Consider the following 22,063-nt stretch of genomic DNA (forward strand, 5'->3'; position numbering starts at 1 on the left):
TCAATGCTCGGCATGATATTTTCATCTCTGGTGAAACGAATGTTGGGTAGAAACCAATCTTTTTTTCAATTTTAATGTTTTTATTGAGTCACCATGAAGTGCAAGGTTACTCATGATTGCGTTTTGGGCATATGGTATTCCAACAGTAATCCCTTCACCGTGTTCACTTTCCTCCATCACTATCTGCAGTTTTCTTTCCACCTCACTTCCTGCCTCTGTGGAGGCATTTCCCTCCCCCCTTTTTCTCATCTCCTCCCCTTTATTACTTGGTTACAGTATAATCACGCATAACCACTTTACCACCTTTCAGCACCCCCAATTCCAGAGTGACCCCTTCCCTCCACCAATGTCTTAGTGTTGCTTTCCTTGTCATACCTCCACTCTTTTTAGTGGCAATCATCCTACTGAAGACCAGTTCTTGTGTTCTGGTATTGTTTTGGGGTAGTTGTTATTTCCCTACTATGTTTCTTTATATCCCACATATCCCATATCCCTCAAAGAGAGAAGAGCAGCAGTGTTGGCCAATGTAGCAGAAGCTGGGAAAATTATTCACAACGCTCGCCTGTCCTTCACCAACTACAAGACCAAGATGACTGCCCTCCGACGTCCTGATGGATCTATCACATTTTCTAGAAGGGCAATGGAGAGGATTATTCACGACTTCTACTGGATCTCTTTGATAGTCATGTCCACCTGCTCACATACCAAACTCCGCAGGATGGATATGTCATCCCCAACACTCTCCCTTCTGAAATCCGACACACCATTTCGTTGGTAAAGATGTGTACAGCACCCAGTTCAGACAAGGTCAGACCTGAAGAATCTGCCGCCGATACTCATCAATACACTGGCTCGGCACTTCACACACTACCTGTCCGAATTCAAGTTTCCATCCCAATGGAAAACCAGCAGGACCATTCTGTTGTACAAGAAGGGAGACATCCATGATATCAGGAACTATCGCCCGATCTGCCTGTTATCCTTCCTCTACAAGTTGTTCACTGGAGTCATCCTGAATAGAATATGCAGAACACTAGACAAAGGACAAACGTGCGAGCAAGCCGGGTTCCAAAAAGGATTCAGAATGACTGACCATATCTCACGGTGACCATGCTAATTGAAGTTTCACGAGAGTTCAAGATGTCGTTCTGTCTAACGTTCATCAATTTAAAGTTGGCCTTTGATTCTGTTGAGTCATAGAAGCCCTAGCCAAACAGGGTGTTCAAAGTCAGTACATCAAGATTCTCCATGAGCTGTATTACGGATTCACCACCAGGATCTCACCATTCTACAAGGAAGTGATCATTGATGTAAAGAGAGGGGTTCAGCAGGGTGATACCATTTCACCAAAATTCTTCACCCTTGAGAACGTCATGTGACAACCAAAATGGGAAGAAATGGGAGTGAAGATAGATGGTCGGCAACTACACCACCTCCACTTCACTGATGACATCATTCTAATACACCAAACATTAGTCAAGAGGCACAAATGCTGGCTGACTTCGACCACGAGTGTAGAAAGGTGGGACTGCAGCTGAATCTCACCAAGACAATGTTCATTAAAAATGAACTAGTCCCCGACCTTCCATTTGCTCTCAATGAAATGAACATCTCTGAATGCAGCAGCTATGCGTACCTAGGTCGAGAACTCAACATGACTTGATGCCAGAATTGCACAGGAGGAAGAGAACAGCGTGGAATGCCTTCAAGAGCGTTGAAGAAGTTGTTAAGAGGATGGTCTTTTCGACTCCACCATTTTCCCTGCACTAACATACACCTCAGAGACCTGGGCCCTATGAAAACAGGATGAGAATGCTTTTCAGGTATCCCAAAGAGGAATTGAAAGAACTCTGTTTGGAATATCACATTTCACTTAAGTGAGAGAAGGAATCCAGTGTTCCGACCTTCATCGACGATCAAGAATCAGGGCCGCTGTCTCGTTTGCCAAGGCGTCAAAAATCAGATGGGCCAGACTCTTAATGCAATTCAGAGATGACCGCTGGACTAGAGCTGTTACCGACTGGATTCCACAGGATGTCAAAAGACCGCATGCGGTCTATGAGATGGTCAGACTTCTTTATCAAAACCCTGAACAAACCGTTTGAGGCTCTTTGTGTTCCTGGAGCGAGCGATGCCATTGGGCTACACTAGCACTCGACAGGGACAAATGGAGACATTACTGGTTCCCACTTGAGCAAATTGAAGATCAACAGGATGACAAGTGATACAAGTGATATCCCACATATGAGAGAGATAATTTTGTGTCTGTCTCTCTCCATCTGACTCACCTTACTCAGTATGAGACTCTCTAGATCCATCCATATAGCAGCAAGTTGCACACTTTCATCTTTTCTTACTGTTGAGTAGCATTCCACTGTGTATATGTACCTTTATCCACTAGTCTGTTCTCAGAATCTTGGGGTTGGGAAACCAATATTTAAACTCATTCTGAAATGTTCTGTTTTATCTTCATCTCTCTTTGTGACTCCTGCCTGGGTTCCAAGTTTTAGATGTAGAGGTTTCCAGCAAATGCTTTTCTTACTTTTATGAGAGTGTTATAACTTGCTATTTAGACACTGTAGTACGGTAACACTGTCGTTCCATTGTTCATCAATTTGCTCAAGCGGGCACTAGTAATGTCTCCATTGTGAGACTTGTTGTTACTGTTTTTGGCATATAGAATACGCAACTAGTAGCTTGCCAGTTTCTGCCATTCGGGTGGGATACTCTCGGTAGCTTGCCTTGCTCTCTGAGAGGGCAGAGGAATAAAACCTGGGTCAGCCGTGTGCAAGGCAAACACCCTACCTGCTATGCTATTGGAGCAATAGCTACTTAGACAAGAGAATGAATTCATTTCCCTTCTTAGAGTTTTTGTTTTCAGAATTTTTCTAGGTCTCCATGGCTTCTTCATGGCACAAGATAAAAATGAACAAAATCTAGTGCCGTGGTCCTGGAGCCCTAGGAACCCACTCAGACAAATATTTCACAGCAGTTTAATCATTAATTCTGTTTCTCATCTCCATGCTTATCCTTGCTCTGAATCTGCTGTGAAATTGTCTCCTTAGTAACAGCTTTGAGATGGTAGAAGTTTGACTGGCTGGTTTAGGATGCAGCTTGATATCCGTCGGTGCTTAACTCAAAACCAGCAATATAGGAAACAGCTTTAAACAGAAATACAGAGCGACATCTGGGTATGTGCTCTCAGCAAGATGATTCGGGGGATTGAATATTTTGTTCCTACTTTATTGGCAAGGAGACATAGGTCTGGTTAGCAGAGAATAATTTTTCCTTGTCACGGGAAAAAGCCCGGGTGGGGTCTGTTTGTTAATGTTTCAGCTGCCCATAACTCTCTTCTTTGTTTATCTGCTCCTATTGTCCTTCAGGGACTGTAGCCATAGCACAGCGGGTAGGGTGTTGGCCTCGCATGCAGCCGACCCGGGTTCAATTCCTCTGTCCCTCTCTGAGAGCCCAGCAAGCTACCGAGAGTATCTTGCCCGCATGGCAGAACTTGGCAAGCTCCCCGTGGTGTATCCGATATGCCAAAAACAGTAACAACAAGTCTCACAATGGAGACGTTACTGGTGCCCGCTTGAGAAAATTGATGAACAATGGGAAGACAGTGCGACAGTGCTACATAGTCCTTCAGCACAGAGGGGAGCTGTGTGGAGGGACAGCAAACCTGAGTGACAGCACCATGAAACGCTCTCACTAAGAGGGAGTGACTGGCTCATCCTCTCCAGTTTGATCCCCCCAGACCCTCTCTTGCTCTGAGGCTGAGTGGCTCTTTTTCTTTTGGTGGGGAGGTTGGGTCCCACCCTCCTGTGCTCAGCCTGCACGTGGCTCTTCCTTCACTCAGGGATCACTTCCGGCCATGCTTCAGGGACTCCTGTGCAGTGTCAGCGATCAAACCCCAGTAGACCCGGGGAAAGGCAAGTGCCCTGTCTGCTGCCTGGTTTCTGAACGTGACTAAAAAAAATATGTTTTTCAGTAGTTCCAGGTGTGTGTGTGTGTGTGTGTGTAAGTGTGGACGCATTTTTTCTGTATTTTCAAAGTCAGAGTGATTATGTGTGGAAGGGAATGATTTTGGAGGTTACTGTGACCTACATAATGCCTGCTCCATTCTCTGCTCCCTTTCTCGTCAATGGAGACGCAAATCAAGAGACACTCGGGCCATTCCCGCGCCGCACCACACCCCCTTGCGGAATTCTGTGTACTGGTCTGCAGCCCTGATCCCTGTCTTCAGAAAAATTAGCCGCACTGAAAGATGTGCGGATACAAGCAATTATTAGAACAGAAGAAGAGCCTCTAAATTACAGAGAGTTCTGCAATAAAAATGGCAAATTAAAAACTTGGGCTAATAAAAAATTTTCATCTGCACTCAGGCTTTTATTCAGACATAAAGCTACATGCATACCTTGGTAATGACAACTTCTTGCTGAAATCGCCAGAACCTAATTATTCTTTCGCATGCATACAAGACCACGGGGCCAAAAACCCATTTCCAAGCCTGCAGAGAGCAGCAGAGAGAAGAGAGGACATGAAAATAGAATCAGAATATTTTCATTTTGAGCCAAATCAATATGGAACATGATGGGGAACAATATGAAACATTTAGACATTTTTCTTTAACTTTGGACCAGTTATCAACAACAAAGATGTCTCCTTTCATTAAATGCTATAACGTTCAATTATTCCTTGAAGTCCATAAGCTTACTTAAGAGATTGAGCTCTTCTGTATTGGTTTTTATGCTTACGTGATCAATGAGGCCTTTATGTAATTAGAAAGAATTGAATTATTTGCAAAGAAATAAAAAAGCAGATTGATGTTTATGTTACCTATCATAGGGTTGTAAATGCTCCCAAACTCAGCCCAAATCAAAGGCTTCCAAATCTACATTTATTGAGACAACACAGAATGTGGGAAATTAAAAAGATATAATCCACATTCTATAGTCATATTTTTGGTACCCAACTTGGAGAAGAAGAAACACCTTCCCCCAGCTCCTTGCCCCCCCCCCCACATATCCACACAAAACTCACTAGCTATCACAGTGTGATAACTCTGTTATTCACAGTAAAACATAGAATTGTTTGTCAACCTTTTAATGTAGTTTTACAGCTCAGAAATAAAGCCTCAACACAAAGAGAGTTTGCCTTATTGAACATGTTCCTTCTTAAAAAACCGTATCTGGGGCCAACCTCTTCTGAGTATAGATTGTCTGCGGGACTCATCTATACTATATGGGCCAGAATGAAGCAGAAACTGTTTGGAAATCAGGTTGGTGTATTTACCGCGATGATAGAAATAATGCAATTCTTCCCAGAGGAGCTTAGAGAACTATTTGCGGAAACATTCACAGACTCTCTAGGTATTCTGGCAAATTATCTTTTTCTCCCTTTCAGAACATTTTAGATATCGCACACTTCATTTGGGTGGCAGGGAATCAGCCGTGGTCTCTTATTTTTTCCATATTGATGAAGTAGAATGGATTCTATTTCTCTGTAGGTGGAGTGGGGATAGAGAATGTAAGCTACTCATCCTCACCTCTATCTCTACTCTGGTTTATAAATTGCTCCCGGAGCATTGGAAATTAGGAAGGGGGGGAGAGGAACGGTCAGAGCTGAGTGTGGACAGGATTCCCCCAGCTGTGCTAAGATGGAGAGACCAGAGTGAGGAACTCCTGAAGAGGTCACACCTCAGAGAACCTGAGCTGCCCTGGGAAACCTGGGCTCTGGCCTGGGGTTACTGTCCTTCACCCTGTTTCTTTTTTTTTTTTTTTTGCTTTTTGGGTCACACCCGGCGATGCACAGGGGTCACTCCTGGCTCTGCACTCAGGAACACCCCTGGCCGTGCTCAGGGGACCATATGGGATGCTGGGATTTGAACCCGGGTCGGCCGCGTGCAAGGCAAACGCCCTACCCGCTGTGCTATCTCTCCAGCCCCTTCACCCTGTTTCTTGAGGCACACCAGTTAATGCTCCAACTTTCTGTTTTGTAAAATAGGAGAGTTGGAGGGAACTGTCTTTTTTTATTTTTAATTTTTTTTTTTTGTTTTTGGGTCACACCAGCGATGCACAGGGGTTACCCCTGGCTCATACACTCAGGAATTACCCCTGGCGGTGCTCAGAGGACCATATAGGATGCTGGGAATCGAACCAGGGTCGGCAGTGCACAAGGCAAATGCCCTACCCGCTGTGCTGTAGCTCCAGCCCCTGGAAACTGTCTTTTAAGTTCCCCCCAAGTTCTTAAATATTTTAGCTTTATTCACATAGATAACTATAGTGGAGGTTTGTTGGGGTTTTCTCCAGCCCCAGCCCCAACCCCCAAACCCAACGCCATGGCCATGATGGGTTTTAGTTAGCCACGGATAAAGAAAAGAGGCCAGAGAGCAGAAGGGATGTGGAAGTTTGGCCATGCAAATGTAAGACCAGGATCACTGAGCTAGGATGTTGTCCAGGAAAGCCCTTGGTGAGAACAGGTAAGACATGAAAGCTCACTGGCTCTCAATTTCTCCACCTTCCTTCTTGTTTAACTGTCTTTTGGGCCACACCTGACAATGCTCGGGGGTTGTTCCTGAATCTGTACTCAGTTACTCCTAGCAGTGCTTGGGGGACCATATGGGATGCTGAGGATTGAACCTGGGTCTGCTGTGTACCAGGCAAGCACCCTTCCCATTGTACAATTGCTCGGTCCTCAATATCTCCACCTTCTAAATGGAAGAGCGGAATTATTTAGTGTCTGAGTTTCTTTCAGGCTAAAATACTCTGGGTTATCTTTTTATTTTTTTAAAACTGTTTTTTAAACCCCTGTGGATTCTTAGCTTTATTTTTCCCTCTCCAAAAGTACTCAGAAAGTCATGGTACAGAGAGTATTTTTATGATAGGAATAAAACTATGTTGATTTAAAAGCAGCAGTAATGAAACTTGTTTTTCCCATATTCGCTCCGGGTTTCTCATTGCTCCTAGAGACTGAAAACATGATGTCTTTGATTTTATTTTATGTGCATGTTTATGAATGGCCTCTTTTTCTAAACAATAAGGTTTCCAGGCACAGGAGGTACAGTTGATTTTTAAATTTTTTTTTTTGGGGGGGGAAAGGGTTCACACCTAGCAGTGCTTAGGGCTTACTCTTGGCTCTGTGCTCAGGGATCACTCCTGGCGGATTCAGACAACCGTCTGGGCTGCCAGGGACTAAAGCTGGACTGGCCATGTGCAAGTCAGACCCCCAGCCGGCTGTGCTATCAGTCCAACCCCAGGATACACAGTTCTGAGTCTGCCTCGTGTCTAATACCACGCCTGTCACAGCCACTGGAAAGAGTTTGCTGAATTACCGCTCAGTGTAAGCTCTCCCTTCCTAATGAATGTTCTCCAGTCTCAGCCTTATTATGGTTAACATAACTCGATACCGTAAATGAAATAAAGTGCTGATTTGGGGGTTGTTGCTATTTTTTGTTTTTGTGTTTTTGGAGCCCACCTGGCCACTCAGAGCTTACTCCTGGCTCTGTGCTCACTGCCGGGTGGTCCTTGAGGGACCATAAGAGGTGCTGGGGTTGAAACCAGGGTCAGCCACATGCAAGGCAAGTAAGTGCTTTAGCTCTGGTGCTGTTTCTCTGACCCACTTAGCTGCTGCTCTGACTAAGAAAGACCAGGTATCCTTTGACTGGGGACCGAGGTGGGCAGTTTAGGGATCTGGAGTTGATACAGGGGTGAGGCATGTGTGAGGGAAGGGGATGAGAGTGTGTGCAGGCAGTGAGACAGGACTCATTCCACTGTGCCTTGCTTTCATCTGCTCATGGCTCTTGCTCTTGTTCTCCATGGGAGGTTTGTGACAACCTTGCATGGAGTTCATCTGTCACGGCTGTTTTCCAAACCACCAGTGCAATTTTGCTTTACGTTTTTATCTATTTATTTATTTATTTGAACTGGAGTGATAGCACAGTGGGTAGGTCATTTGCATTGCACACAGCCAACCCGGGTTCAATTCTTCCGTAACTCTTGGAGAGCCTGGCAAGCTACCGAGAGTATCCCACCCGCATGGCAGAGCCTGGCAAGCTCCCCATGGCATATTCGGTATGCCAAAAACAGTAACAACAAGTCTCACAATGGAGACGTTACTGGTGCCTGTTCGAGCAAATCAATGAACAACAGGACTGCAGTGCTATAATGCTACGGTGCCATTTATTTATTTAGGTTTTATTTTTTTTTGAGGTGGGGAGGGCAAGCTGACCCGGGATTATTCAGGGGACATTAGGAGGTCGAGGGTTGCTTGTCCAAGTCAGAGATGAAACCTGCTGGTCGGAGAGTGGTGTAGGGAGACAGAGGCCGGTGGCAGGGAGTCAGGCCAGAAGCTGACCCTCGGCCTAGAAGCAGACTCTGTGATGTTCAGGGGTAACTTCTGTCTCTGTGCTCAGGAACGAAGCCTGGGCGTGCTCAGGAGACCATCAGGGATCCTGGGGGTCGAATTCAGGTCTGTCTCATGCAAGGCAAATACCCTACCTACGGTACCATCAGTCCGGCCCTTTGTTTTACATTTTTTTTTAAGCAATATTTTTAATACCTTTTGTTTTGTTTTGTTTCGGGGCCACCTCTGGTGGCGCTCAGGGCTTACTCCAGGCTGTGGGTTCAGGAATCACTTCTAGTGGGTTCAGAGAACCATATGGGGTGCCATTGATCAAACCCAGGTCAGCCTCTGGCAAGGAGGCCTCTGGGCTCTGAGGTAGGCCTCATGCCCTATTGGCCTCAAGTTCTGGCCCCTTCAGTAGCGTTTCTGTTGCTTTGGGATCACAGCTAGTGGTGCTCAGGGGGTGCACTGGCGTTATCAGCCGTGATGGGGACACGCCCGGGCCTCAGCCACACAAGGCATGTGCACTGCCACGGAGCCACACCCCAGCCCAGCAGTACCCCACGGGCCAGGGAAGGCACACCTGGTGCTTTTCAGACATAATGCCACCGTGTGCTTATGATAGTACAGCGGAAACATCATATTTCTCTGCCCCCAGATGAAACCCACGTCGGTGTGACTCATCGATTGTGCTATTCTGCTGGCTGTGGTGTGCCCGGTCCCAGAGCCTTTGAACAGTGCCATTAAAACAGGAGCTGAGGCACACGGTTCTCTCCACCATGTCAACACCGGAGCAGTGCACACGGCAATGAAGGGGAAGTGATACATCCTCCCTTGCGCAACACACCACAGAAATGCCCACCCATTGAGGAGAGGCAGAGAAGGGGAGATGGGGTCCTGCAGAGACCAGGGTGAGTTGGGGTGCAGCAGCGAGGCCCACGCACTCTTCCTGTCCTTGGGATGCCTTTTGGATGCAGTGTCTCTGAGACATCACAGGGAATATCGCACAGTTCAGCCAAGCGGTAATTGCGTGGCCCACACACGAGCTGAATCAGGCTCCATTAAAAATAATGGGAAAGCCTGCCAACATGAGTTTGGGTGTGCAGGGAGGTGTAGCCGGGGAGGGCGAGCAGAAAGATGGGTAAGTTCCCCCCTTTTAATGATAATTAATGCCAACATCCATTGCTGGGTGCAGGCTCTGGTCTGTATGCATGAAGTGTGGGAGGGTATTGATTTTTTTATGGAGACGCCGCAGCTGAGAATTTTAGAGCGGCATTCATGTTCCTCATTGCTATGCAGGCTGGGTCGGAGCTACTGATAGTGGCGTGTAAGACAGAGACAATCTATACCGGCCATTAAAGGAACCACAGTCTAATGGCACAGCTATTCCCCTTCTCTCCATTTTTAAACCTCCCTCCTAGCACTTTCCACTCTTAAAATCCAGTGCTTAATTGAGTATATTGGAAGAATTTTGAAAAAAAAATCAACCATTTATTCTTTATATGCTGATGGCTTAGTTTCCCTAAACCCCACTACGTGCATACTATCATTTCTTTCTTTTTCTTTTTTAATGATGTGGATTCTGAGCACTTTGTTTCCTCCGAGTTTTAGTCCACTGGCTTTATTTATTTCCTTTCAAACATCACTGAGCAACCCAAGGTCTGTTGTATCAGATCCCTGGGCAGGTCCTTCTGCCACGGACGGTAATGGTGGCAGTGTACCAGGAAATCTTGTTTTGGCGATCTTGTGGATGTTATCCCCCACTCTAATTAATTAAGTCTCCTTTGGGTGAACATTGTCATTATTTCAGGGATGGGAGCTTAATTAGAAGAGGCGGAATATGCATTTAAACACTCCCGTTGCTTGCAGCCCCCAACGTTGCAGAGAGAAAGCAGGCAGGTTTATAAGAAGGGCAGGATTCTCAGGCAGTTGTGCTTAAGGTTCACGGGAGACTCGAGGCTATTAATCCTCAGGACGGAGGCGGCAGTAAAGCAGAGGACAGTTGCTGGGCAGGCCGGGAGCTGAGGGTGGGAGCCAAATGGCCTTGTCACTGCCCCCGAGACATTCTGGTGCTTGCAGTGCGCTGGGTACCCAGCCCACCAGACTGCCACATTCAAATGGAGGTAGAAGCACACATTTCACCACCGACAGAGTGCTTTTGGCAGTAAACCTCTCCTAAAATGATCCATAACTCGATTTCCCCATTAGCACACTTAATAAAGAGACGGCTTCTGCCTAGTGGTGACATGGCTGCTCTCTCTCAGCCGAGCAAAGCTCGAGTTAGTCCAACTTTAGAGACGCTATTTTTTTTCAAGTTCCTGGATTCATTCATTTAATTTTTTTTTTAATTTATAAATTTGTTTTCTACCTTGCTTTTTTGGATTAGTTTTTATAGCCTATTTGCTTTTTTTTTTTAATTTAAAAATATGTGTTATTGTTGACTGGTGTGATAGCACAGCAGGTAGGGCATTTGCCTTGCACGTGGCCAACCTGGGTTCGATTCCTCCATCCCTCTTGAAGAGCCCGGCAAGCTACTGAGAGTATCCTGCCCGCATGGCAGAGCCTGGCAAGCTCCCCATGGCGTATTTGATATGCCAAAAACAGTAACAACAAATCTCACAATAGAGACGTTACTGGTGTCCACTAGAGCAAATCGATGAACAACAGGACGACAGTGCTACAGTGCTACAGTGTGTTATTGTTATACTATGCCAATAGGGTTACTATAGTGTTCAAGGTATTGGTGTATGAAGCTACTACTGCACACTGTTGCCACAAAAATCTCATGACCCTACGTCACCTCAAGTCCCTGTGTCACCTGTGGTTTGACCTTCCTCCCTCCCTGTACCCCCATTCTTTTTTGATTGACAGCTATGCTTTTGTTTGAGGAGTTTTCTTGGGGGTGGGGCACACCCAGCGATGCTCAGCAGTTATTCCCGGCTCTGCACTCTGGAATCACTCCTGCTGGTGCTCAGGGGACCATATGGGATGTCAAAGATTGAACCTTGCCATCGGTAGGGCTGTACGGCAAGTGCCCTACCCACTGTACTATCTCTCCAGCCTCACAGCTTTGCTTTGGTGCATACTTGCATACTGTTACTTCCTTCTGACAGCCCCCGCCCGTGTGTTCCAGACCCTTCACCAATGTCCCTGTGTTACTTCTAGTCAATCTAATGGGTTTATTCTTACCGAGGGTTCCTTGCCAGCAAACTGAGGCAGGGGACACGGGCTGGCTGCTTGCCACTCAGCATAGCGTTCTCGACAGCGGGTAACGTTGTGTAGTAAGAGACTCTCTGATGTTTGGCCTCGAACAATCCGACTGGCCATGTAAAGAATAAAAACAAAGGCAAACCCCTTAATTTTAAGGCAGTTTTGTGCAGTCTCAGGATACCGCTGAAAAACAACATCCTAATGCGGGTTTCTAAAAGAACATTTGCACTGCCTGGAAATGCCGGCTGTCATTCATTCTCTGCGTATCTTTGAAAACAGGCATTTCAGAAGCTTCGAGGCACTTTGAAGATCCCCAGGAAAGACAAGGCCCTGTCTGGTAGGCTGTGTTAAATGGAAAGTGTCTCTATTAGAGAATTCATAATGAAGAGAAATGGTTTGAACACATCCTTCTGTAGACTGTTGAATTTAATTAGGCTCCCTCTCATCCTGATTGCTGATTTGGACTAATTGGCTAACTTTGTACTCTTTGGGTCCGGGGCAGCTTTATCTAACTTTTGCCCTTCTTGATTTGTTTTTTACTTGTTCTCAAGTGAATACGTTAGAAGTGCCCTAAATAATCATGGTGCCCTGCCCAGTGACCACTACCAGGATATAGTTAGTGTTTGAGCAGGGCTTGAGTGTTAAGACACTTGATGAGTTAGAGAGAGAGAGTATGGGGAATATTGTCTGCCATGGAGGCAGGGGGAGGGTGGGAGAGGGTGGGGGGTATACCGGGGATATTGGTGGTGGGGAATGTGCACTGGTGGAGGGATGGGTGTTTGATCTTTGCGTGACTGTAACCCAAACATGAAAGCTTGTAACTATCTCACAGTGATTCAATAAAATAAAAAGAAAAGATATTTGATGAGCTGGATACTGAAGAAGGAGCACAGGACCAGGAGTCTCAACATTCTGCTGTGATTCGTGCCACACTGGCTTCTGACATACTCCATGGTTTGTCCGTCGCTGTCTAGGCAGAGCTGCTCCATTCCTGGGTACTCCAGAAGAAACTACGTGGGTCTGGTTTAGAGAAAGGTGTTGCTCATAAACAAACTTGCTTTTGCACCTCCTAGGCTCAGAGTCTTCGTGTCTATCCACGGAACAGCAGGTCCCGTGGGGATTGCGGAGCACCAGTATCCTGAAACACAGCATGAGAACTGACACCTGGGCCTTTGTCCCCAGGTGTCACAGACACGGTTCCAATTTAACTGCAGCCCTTTGAGCTAGATGAGCAAAACAATCTGGGGACATTCCACGAGTAAACGAGGAACCTAGACAAGTGGCTACCGGAGGAGAAGAATAGAAGAGAGCCAGGAGGAAAGCATCTGCCCACTTTTACACCCTCACTCTCTGGCTGCAGTCACCTGGGCTTTCCTGTGAGAGAAGCCTCAGAGCCCTCAACAAAGACAGTATCTTTTTAAAAATTAAAAAAAAATTATGTCTTCATCTATGCCATCCCATAATAGGAAGATTAGTGGGTTTTAACACATTCCAATAATCCTACTTTACTTGGCATTTTGTATAGAATTTGCAAATTACTTTTTGCTGTAAACAGTAGCTGTAGAATACTTCAAGCTGAGAAGATTAAATGAGGCTCTTATCCCAAAATAAGCCTTTCAACTAAGTTAGAATGACTAACAAATTTCATCTTGGGAAATGTTATTTGGATATGAAAAAACATCTCCAAGAACCCCTGCCTGTTGGAACCCTCTGGGGCTCCTCCAAGGCTGCCTCCAGGATGCGCACAATGGTGGCAGATGCGGGGAAGGAAGGCTCATCTAGGCATGGCGGGAACGAAGACCCTCTCTGTGCTCTACAAAGAGTCACATCTCAGGCCAGGAGTGAAGAATACAGAGAAAGGAAGAACTGAGCATTTCGCTGGGAGCACTGTTAGACTACACACCTGTTCCACCCATCCCCCCCACCTCCCATACCCAAAGTCAGCCTAAGAGATGAGAGATCACACATTTGAAGAACCCTTTGCTTTAGATTTTGAATTACTCAGTATTGTTGCTTTATTATATTATTTTGGTTGAGGGGGCACACCTAGCAGTGATCTGTGCTTACTCCTGGCTCTGTGCTTAGGGATCACTCTTGGGGGTGCTCGGGAGACTGTATATGATGCCAGGGATTGAACCCGTCATCCACATGCAAGGCAAGCACCCTACCGACTGTACTATTATCTCTCCAGCCTCCTATTGGCTTATAGAAGATAGTTTCAGGAGTAATTTTCTTTCTGAAAAAACAGGCAGTAGAGTTAAAGAAGTTTCAGAACCTCTACTTGAAGCACTTTTAATTAGTAAATCATTTGAATCCAAGCATTTATGCAAGGATGCTGTTTATATTTTTCAGACATTTTACTTAAGACTAAGTTTTCTGGGACCAGAGAGGTAGCACAGGGGATAAGATGCTTGCCTTGAACACAGTCTACCTGGGTTAGATTTCTTATATCTGATATTTACCCCCCTGAGCACTGCCAGGAGTGATACTTGAGCATAGAGCTGGGAGTAAGCCAGGAGTGCCCCCAAAGTCAAAATATAAAATTTTTTTCTTTGTATTTTAATTTTTAATTAGAAAGACTAAACTGTTTCCTTACTTTCAGATTTTATAATAATATGTAGTATTCCTGTACAGTATATTATACAAATAAATTCCTTGAGTTTGTACATTAAAGCATTTGAAATTTCCCCTTCCTTCCTTTCTTTCTTCCTTCCTTCCTTCCTTTCTTTCTTCCTTCCTTCCTTCCTTCCTTCCTTTCTTTCTTTCTTCCTTCCTTCCTTTCTTTCTTTCTTTCTTTCTTTCTTTCTTTCTTTCTTTCTTTCTTTCTTTCTTTCTTTCTTTCTTTCTTTCTTTCTTTCTTTCTTTCTTTCTTTCTTTCTTTCTTAACTTCTTTCTTTCTTTCTTTCTTTCTTTCTTTCTTTCTTTCTTTCTTTCTTTCTTTCTTTCTTTCTTTCTTTCTTTCTTTCTTTCTTTCTTTCTTTCTTTCTTTCTTCCTTCCTTTCTTTCTTTCTCTTTTTCAGTAACTTAAAAAATTCCCTTTATATAAAATGAAATTTCAAGGATTTACTATGGGTTTACAGACCTGTGCTATGACTTTACAGTTTGAGGAGTATAGCTTCACACTTTTGTATATCTATGCTATAAGTCTCATTGTATCTTCCAGTCCAACCACAAAGCTTGGAGTTTGGGGACCAGAAGACCCTATCATGGGTTCATCCTGGGATTCTTTTTTTGGGGGGTTACACCCAGCAATGCTCAGGGTTTACTCCTCGCTTTGCACTCAGGAATTACTCCTGGCAGTGCTTGGGGGACCATATGGGATGCCGGAGATCGAGCCTGGGTCGGCCGTGTGCAAGACAAACGCCCTACCCGCTGTGCTATCGCTCCAGCCCCCATCCTGGGATTCTGACAAAGTCACTTTCATCTCTGAACACCTGTCTTCTTCTTCACAAATTAATGAATAGTTTTATTTGCTGGGACTGTTAGGGTCAGTATGATCACATATGTAAGTATGACTTGAAAATAGTGAAAAGGGAAAAAATAAAAGCCATCAATTAATGAGACAATACCATTGGCATGGTACAAAACTTATAACATGGGACAAACTAGCTTATAGATATCCATTGGTGACTTGGTGACAAATTATCTAGCACATTCAACAACTGGATCACATTCTACTTAAGGGGCTGTCTTGAAGTGCAGTTCTAGGTCTCAATGAGGAGAGGAAGAGTATCAGGCAGATGCTGAATGACAGAATAGCCTTTTTTTGGGGGTTGCTGCAATGAAAAAGCACCCTAGAACTCAGATCGGGATATGGAGGTAAAAACAATTAGATTATGCACAGGTCTCTCTGCTGAGTGACCAGAGTTGGATCTTGAGCCATGATTAGACGGACATGTTCTACGCTGTCCCTTGCTCTGCTTTGGCTTCCCTTTTTGTTCCTTTGAACAAAAAGGAACCAGCATCTGGGCATCAGAAAATCTATGTCCTGGTTCATGGCACATAAATGGAGCAGCAGGAGTAGAGTTCAAGTGAAATACAGATTGATGGTTGTCCCAGCGTCTATCGCGATTCCATAGATATGTCAAGCCTCTCCAACAGAACTCAGTAGAAAAGTAAGTATAGAGCTTCGTCACCTAGGGTCAGTTATCACCTAGGGTCTGAAGCAGGGTTGGCTGCAGCCAGTGGGCTCCCCGCTGCCTTCTACAGGTTCTTTCTTTGGTCCTCAACTAAATAGCATCCAATTTGGATGTTGGCTGCAGCCAGTGGGCTCCTCCCTGCCTTCTACAGTCCTTTGGTCTCTGACTTAGCATCCAATTCTCCATCTTAAGAACATTCTAAGATTATTTTGAGGTTCACAGAGATTAGACATTGAACTTGCAGGACCATCTGGACTTACCCGGCTCCGTGGAGAGCCAAGCTGATAAAGAAGATGATGAAGACATGGTGTGTATACCAGAAGAGCTCGTAGGAGGCCTGCCTGATGGACTCGGTGGAGGAGGTCACGATCAGGATGAGAGCCAGCGTGATCACGAGGCCAGTAACACCCGCAATCGTGGTTAACAACTCAGTGGTTGTGTTCTAGAAGAATCGAGCATATTGACACTGACATGTTTGTTCTGACTTCTCATTTCAGGGCCAGTTCAATTAGGGAGCAATTCAAGATGTTCTCATCAAAATTTATTAGCCTCAAGATGCTATCACTCAATCAAGGAGGGTCTTTCCCTGACCCCAGCTGATGGTGGACAATGGCTTTGTGCAAATCTCATCAAATGCCATTTCATGGATGACAGTTTTTAAAAATTTTTAAATGACCCTAAATTTCAGTTTTTATGCCAAAACTCTGCTGTTAGGTTCAAATGAAGAAAACAGATAAATGTGCATGAGAAGAAAAAGCATTTCAATGGAAACCTCAATTTCAAGTTTAATTTTAAAATAAAAGTGGTGGATTCTCCCCACCCCTTACTTCACGGTATTTTAGCATTAATAAACACTTTTTTTTTGAGAGGTCCCTGGGGGATTTTCCTAATAAAGCAGCTGCACACTCTTGGTCCCCCAGAGGTTATTTTTTGCTCTTGCTTTTTAATTGGAAGAACCATGACTTGCATTTCTTTCAAGCCACCTCATGAGGCTTGGAATAAGACTCTGTAAATCCTCAGTGATCAATAACCACGCAGCTATTCTTATCTGGTAGACACCGCCAAGCAGCCCAGATTCTGACCTGTGAGTTCCAGGGACAGTTAAGTAGCCCTTTAGAATAGGAATCACAAAGCGTTTTGTTTTTATGGTGAATTTCCCATACTCTCTTGAAGTCATTAGTATTCATGCATTGTGTTACTGTTGTGGAGCTCAATAAATTCAACTATATCTTTTGTCAGTAAAATCTCATTAATTTGGGCTGCTTTGAGATCTCGAGGTAATTTGGACAGGGACTTAGTTCTTCGTGTTTATTTCTTCTTCAGAGAGGAGACAGTGGGAATAAAATTGAAAAGGGTATGTCTAAGACATTTAAAATATTTTTTTTTCAAGTGTACTCAGGCATTTTGGAAATCTATTTACAGCATATGATGTACTAATTCCAAATCGTTCTTTGTTGCTTATTAAATCAAATCCCCACACTTGCTTTTCTTGCAACATATTGATTGACTGGTTTGAGTTGCAATGTAGCCTCTAAAATAATCCCTCTGCATCTCTCCAGAAAGATTCTATAATGTGCACTTTGTGTTATTGATGCTCCTCTTTCTCCAAATACCCGGAGTTAGAGGGTTTCTGGAACTTAATTAGTGCTTGCCTCATATATTGCTTCTAAAATTGTAAAGTAACTCTATTGGGAGCAGTTTAATCATCTTGTTAAATTGTCTTAAAGTATAAGAAATACTTTCTTACTCTATGGTCTCTTCAAAGTGTTGAGATTCATTCTTGATTGCATGTAATCAAGAACTTTCTAGAGGTTTGCTGGGATTATTAACTCCAGTAAATTCCCATATGATATTGTGACTCAACTGGGTGATCCCCAAAATAGTCCCACAAGCATAGGGCATCTAGAGTTTAGTTGATAGCTAGAAAACATCTGCTTCTAGTGGTATCATCTGCAAAAACTGTTGATTGACTTGGTTAGTGTTCTGGTATTGAAACTCATTTTAATATAATCAAGGACATAGCATGGAAGAGTATTCTTTTTTTTTTTGCTTTTTGGGTCACACCCTGCGATGCTCAGGGGTTACTCCTGGCTTTGCACTCAGGAATTGCTCCTGGCAGTTCTTGGGGGACCATATGGGATGCCGGGGATCGAACCCGGGTCGGCCGTGTGCAAGGCAAACGCCCTCCCCGCTCCAGCTCCTGGAAGAGTATTCTTAAAAGAGAATTTAAACTTTGCTTCAAATAAGTTGTATAGGCACAGTGATCACTTAAAGAGATGCCCAACTGAGAATGCTAAGAGTTCAGTTTCATAATATATTGCCTGAGAATTTTTCTTGGTCAATACAAATTATTTTATTATTAGCATACTGAATCGCATATTCCAGAATGTACATGTGTAGCCCATGGTTTAGACCAATCAGGAAAGAAGTCAAAAGAGGAATTAAGGAAAGCAAAGCTTGGATCTACCCTAAAGTGTATTTCAGTGGGTAATTTTTAGGGCTCTGCCGCCACTCTAGGCATATAGATATTATTAACACTAATTAACACTAATGATGTCACAATCCATGCTGGTTTCATTATGAAATTAATACCCTTGGCCAGTATCTGAGTTGGTAATCCAGTTATTCACATAGTGTATCAAAATATGACACAGGACAAAAGATCTGGAAAACAATTTGCAATTTGAAAATGAGCACATCCAATTTATCCAATAATCTCTGGATTTTGATGGCACGTCACATTCCTTATGATTCTGTAACATCTGTGAAAATGTCAAATCTATCATAAACACCTTTTAAAATGGAAAACACTAGTGTCTTAACAAGGTTCTACTTTTCCTTTTCAGGTGGATTTACTATTTCTCTACTCTACATTAATCAAAGAGTATCTGTTTTTTTCTTCTTGGTCATATCTCTTAACATCTGTGGTAGAATAAAACCCACCTCTTTTTAAAAAGGAGAAAAGAATATTGCCATTTTGGTCCAAGCTCCTCTGGAATTTTCTCAAAAAGCATTCGAAGGGCCAGAGTGATAGTACAGCAAGTAGGGTATTTGCCTTGCATGAAGTCCACCCAGATTCAATCCCCAAGTACCCTAGGTCATGGATCCCTGGCAGTAGTGGTTCCTGAGGGTAAAGCCAGGAGTAAGTCCCAAGCATCACTGGATGTGCCCCGTAAAAGCAACAACACACATCTGAAACACCTTTTTTGACAAAAGGATAGAAAAAGATGGATTTTCTCAGATAGTAGCATACTGACAACTCACCGTATGGAAGGTCCGGATGGGGTTGAGGTAGGTTTCATTTCGGGTGTCTCCGAGTTTAGAAAGTACAGCCAGAAGTCCCCCCACTTCTGCCGACTGACTGGCATGGTAGCGTTCCAGGTTGTACAAATGTGCCACGATGTGAATGGCTGCAGGAGAGGAGACCCCAAGCGACATGAGCTGCCTGATCAGTCCTCAGGGCCATTCAAAATTACTCACCCTCTGTGAGTGAGTGTCCTTATCCCCATTCCCCAAGGAAGAGGGGTTTCCTGGTGCAGTATCCCTAACGTCTTCAAGGCTGTGGAACCCGAGCTTCCACCAAGACAGTCTGACGGACCCATGGGAATGCCATTTGAATCATATTAATAAATCAAAATTATATTAGGAAATGAAATTTCACCATAATTTATAAACATTCCATTATTAAACATAATTCATAAAACCATTTTACCATAGTTTATAAACATAGGATCATTGTTAAGATGAGAAAAGCTTGGGGCTGGAGAGATAGTGCAGTGTATAAGGCACTTGCCAGGCATACACCAACCCGGGTTTTAACCCCAGCACCCCAGACGTCCTCTAGCTCTGATAGGAGTGGTTCCTGAACACAGACTCAAAAGTAAGACCTGAACACAGCCAGGTGTGACCCCCCCAATAAAGCCAAAATCATCATCATAATAATAACAAGATAGAAAAACTGACACTACATGACACTACATGAGAGATAGCTTCTTCCTGAAAAATCAGAAAGCATTATTATAGAATAACTTCTTATGTCACACAAAGATATTTATGCCTATGACAAAACTGTCTCTCTGTTTCTCATTCTCTATGAAAGATATCAGGGAAGACATAGCTTTTGTTCTCTTTTAGATATATTTTTCTATTCTTCCTTTATGCACTTTACTGTATACTTGTGCATATTTCTTAGGGGGCCAGATGGGAGTGTTGGGGATCCAACCGGGTCAGCTGTGTACAAGTCAAGGGCTCTACCCACTGTAAAATGTCTCTGCGCCTCAGTCTCTTCGGAAGAAGGAAGCTGAGTTTTCCAGTTCTGGGCATTCTTGATGTCTAAATTCCATGCTCGGGGCCATGTACCATCTAGCCAAGGGAGCCAGAGCTGCAGTTGTTCTGATGCCTTGTGACATCTACGGGGAAGTGAGCAGTGACACAGTGACGACGAGGCAGGGATCCTGCTGGGAGACCAGTAGGTACCACCGGTGGGATTAGATTCAAGTGTGAAATGAGAATTCATTACTCAGGGTAGAGATAATTTCCCAGTTGATAACAGTTTTTGTGTGTGTGTGTGTGGGGGGGGTAGCAAGGGGTGGGAGTGGGGGTTAATTTTCTGAAAAACTGTGAGAAGTAGAAGAAGTTGCAACTTGTCATTCAGCCTCTGCAAGTCACATCCAACGCATTGCAACCCTCTATGGTCATCCGTTGCAGACGGTGGTGAGAAAGGGGGAAATGTCCCAGCAGGGACTTCTGAGAAACGCCAGCTTCCATTGAACCTCTTGGCTTCCGACCCCCAAATCCTTCTGTCAGAGCCATTTTCGTAGCTGTTCTGCCAAGTTCTACTCATGCTTTAAGGCCCACCCAGACCCCACCTTGTGGGAAGCGTGCTTCAATTCCACAAAGGCAAAAGGGACACGGCCACAAAGGTTGCCCTGATCAGAGCGTTTCCTGGACATTATGGTCATGGAGACTTCTCGATGGCCGTGTTTCTCAATGGACCTGGCAAATTTTTTTTTTCTTTTTGGGTTACACCCTGAGATGCACAGGGGTTACTCCTGGCTCATGCACTCAGGAATTACTCCTGGCGGTGCTCAGGGGACCATATGGGATGCTGGGAATCGAACCCGGGTCGGCTACGTGCAAGGCAAACACCCTACCCGCTGTGCTATCGCTCAAGCCCCATGGACCTGGCAAGTTAAAACCTGTGAATAGAGCTGTGACCTGGTGGTGCTAGGGAAGCTGAGGGGGCAGGGACCCTAGGATGACAGTGGGAGGGACGCTGTGACTCTGATGGTGGGTGTGAGGCAAGAACACAGCATATGTAACACACAGATCTCAGTACCATTGCAAAATTAACAGCAAAAAGAAACGCAGGAAGATGCTTATAAGAAGACAACTGGGAGAAACTCAAAAATAAAGAGTGGAACAAGAACTGGGGGGTGGCTCAAAGGATTGGGATGCATGGTGGAGCCCAGGTTTAATCCTCAGCACCACATGGTCCCCTAAACACAGGTCTGTGTGCTCTGAGCCCCCCAAATAAGAGCGCACACAAACCCTCCCCCAAGCCCTGGTTCAAACTTGGAGCTGTCTCAACAAAATCAATAGCAACATCAAGGCAGCAAGCGCCAAGAAGACTAGTTCAGGAACCCAACGGACAGCTATTTATAGCGGCGAGCACAGCTACAAACAGAAAGGAGAAATGAGGAAGCTCTCCGTGTGCTTACGGAACGGGAAGGTAGAAAGCAGCCATCCTGGGTGTGCAGCAGAGAAAGGAAAGCAAGAATGGTCTATGTGTCTCTGCCTGTACGTGCCTAAGGAATCATGAAAGGCACGGAAGGAAGAAACGCATGTGGCAGAGATGGGGGAGCAAAGGGGAGGCGAGGAGGATGGAATTGTGGGGAGGGTGCATGAGAATTCTAAACGCACACCTTGCAACTGGCTTGAACTCACTCGGGGACAGGAATGTACTGTCTTGTCAAAAAGTCAGCCTAGAGAAATACCCCGGGGCGCTGTATGCAGGAATGGGAGGATTCCCAAGAGAGTAATATTTAAAAGGAATCCCTGGGGGTGGGAGTGGGGATATAAAATCAGGCAAGAAATTCATAGTCCTTCGTAAGTGAGGCGGGGGAGGCTGGAGGGGACTAAAACCCTATCTACTTGGCTCTAGGTCCCCGTGTTTCTGACCTTTCAGTCGTATTGCTTCGCGTGACTAGTCAGCAGTTGTGATGCCTTGCTAGACTCTGGACGCTGCCTTCCCTGCTGGCCTTAGCTAAATCCCGTTGCTTCCCTGGGCGTCTCTGACTAGTCCGGTGGCATCCGAAACTCACGTCTGATGCCAAGCCCCAGAGTTCTTACTGCTGCTGTTGTAAGTATGTCTT

The 22,063-nt window shown here is 44.7% G+C and overlaps 1 protein-coding gene across 1 annotated transcript in view; it reads right to left on the reverse strand.

Annotated features, from left to right (window-relative positions):
- NOX3 (NADPH oxidase 3) overlaps positions 1-22,063 on the reverse strand; it is a 69,179-nt gene that overhangs the window by 35,778 nt on the left and 11,338 nt on the right. The window contains 4 exon segments of the mRNA XM_004601096.2: positions 4,415-4,507; positions 11,530-11,659; positions 15,950-16,131; positions 18,954-19,099. Coding sequence (XP_004601153.2) covers positions 4,415-4,507; positions 11,530-11,659; positions 15,950-16,131; positions 18,954-19,099 — 551 coding nt within the window.

Source organism: Sorex araneus, chromosome 4 (assembly GCF_027595985.1).
Source record: "Sorex araneus isolate mSorAra2 chromosome 4, mSorAra2.pri, whole genome shotgun sequence".
NCBI lineage: Eukaryota > Metazoa > Chordata > Mammalia > Eulipotyphla > Soricidae > Sorex > Sorex araneus.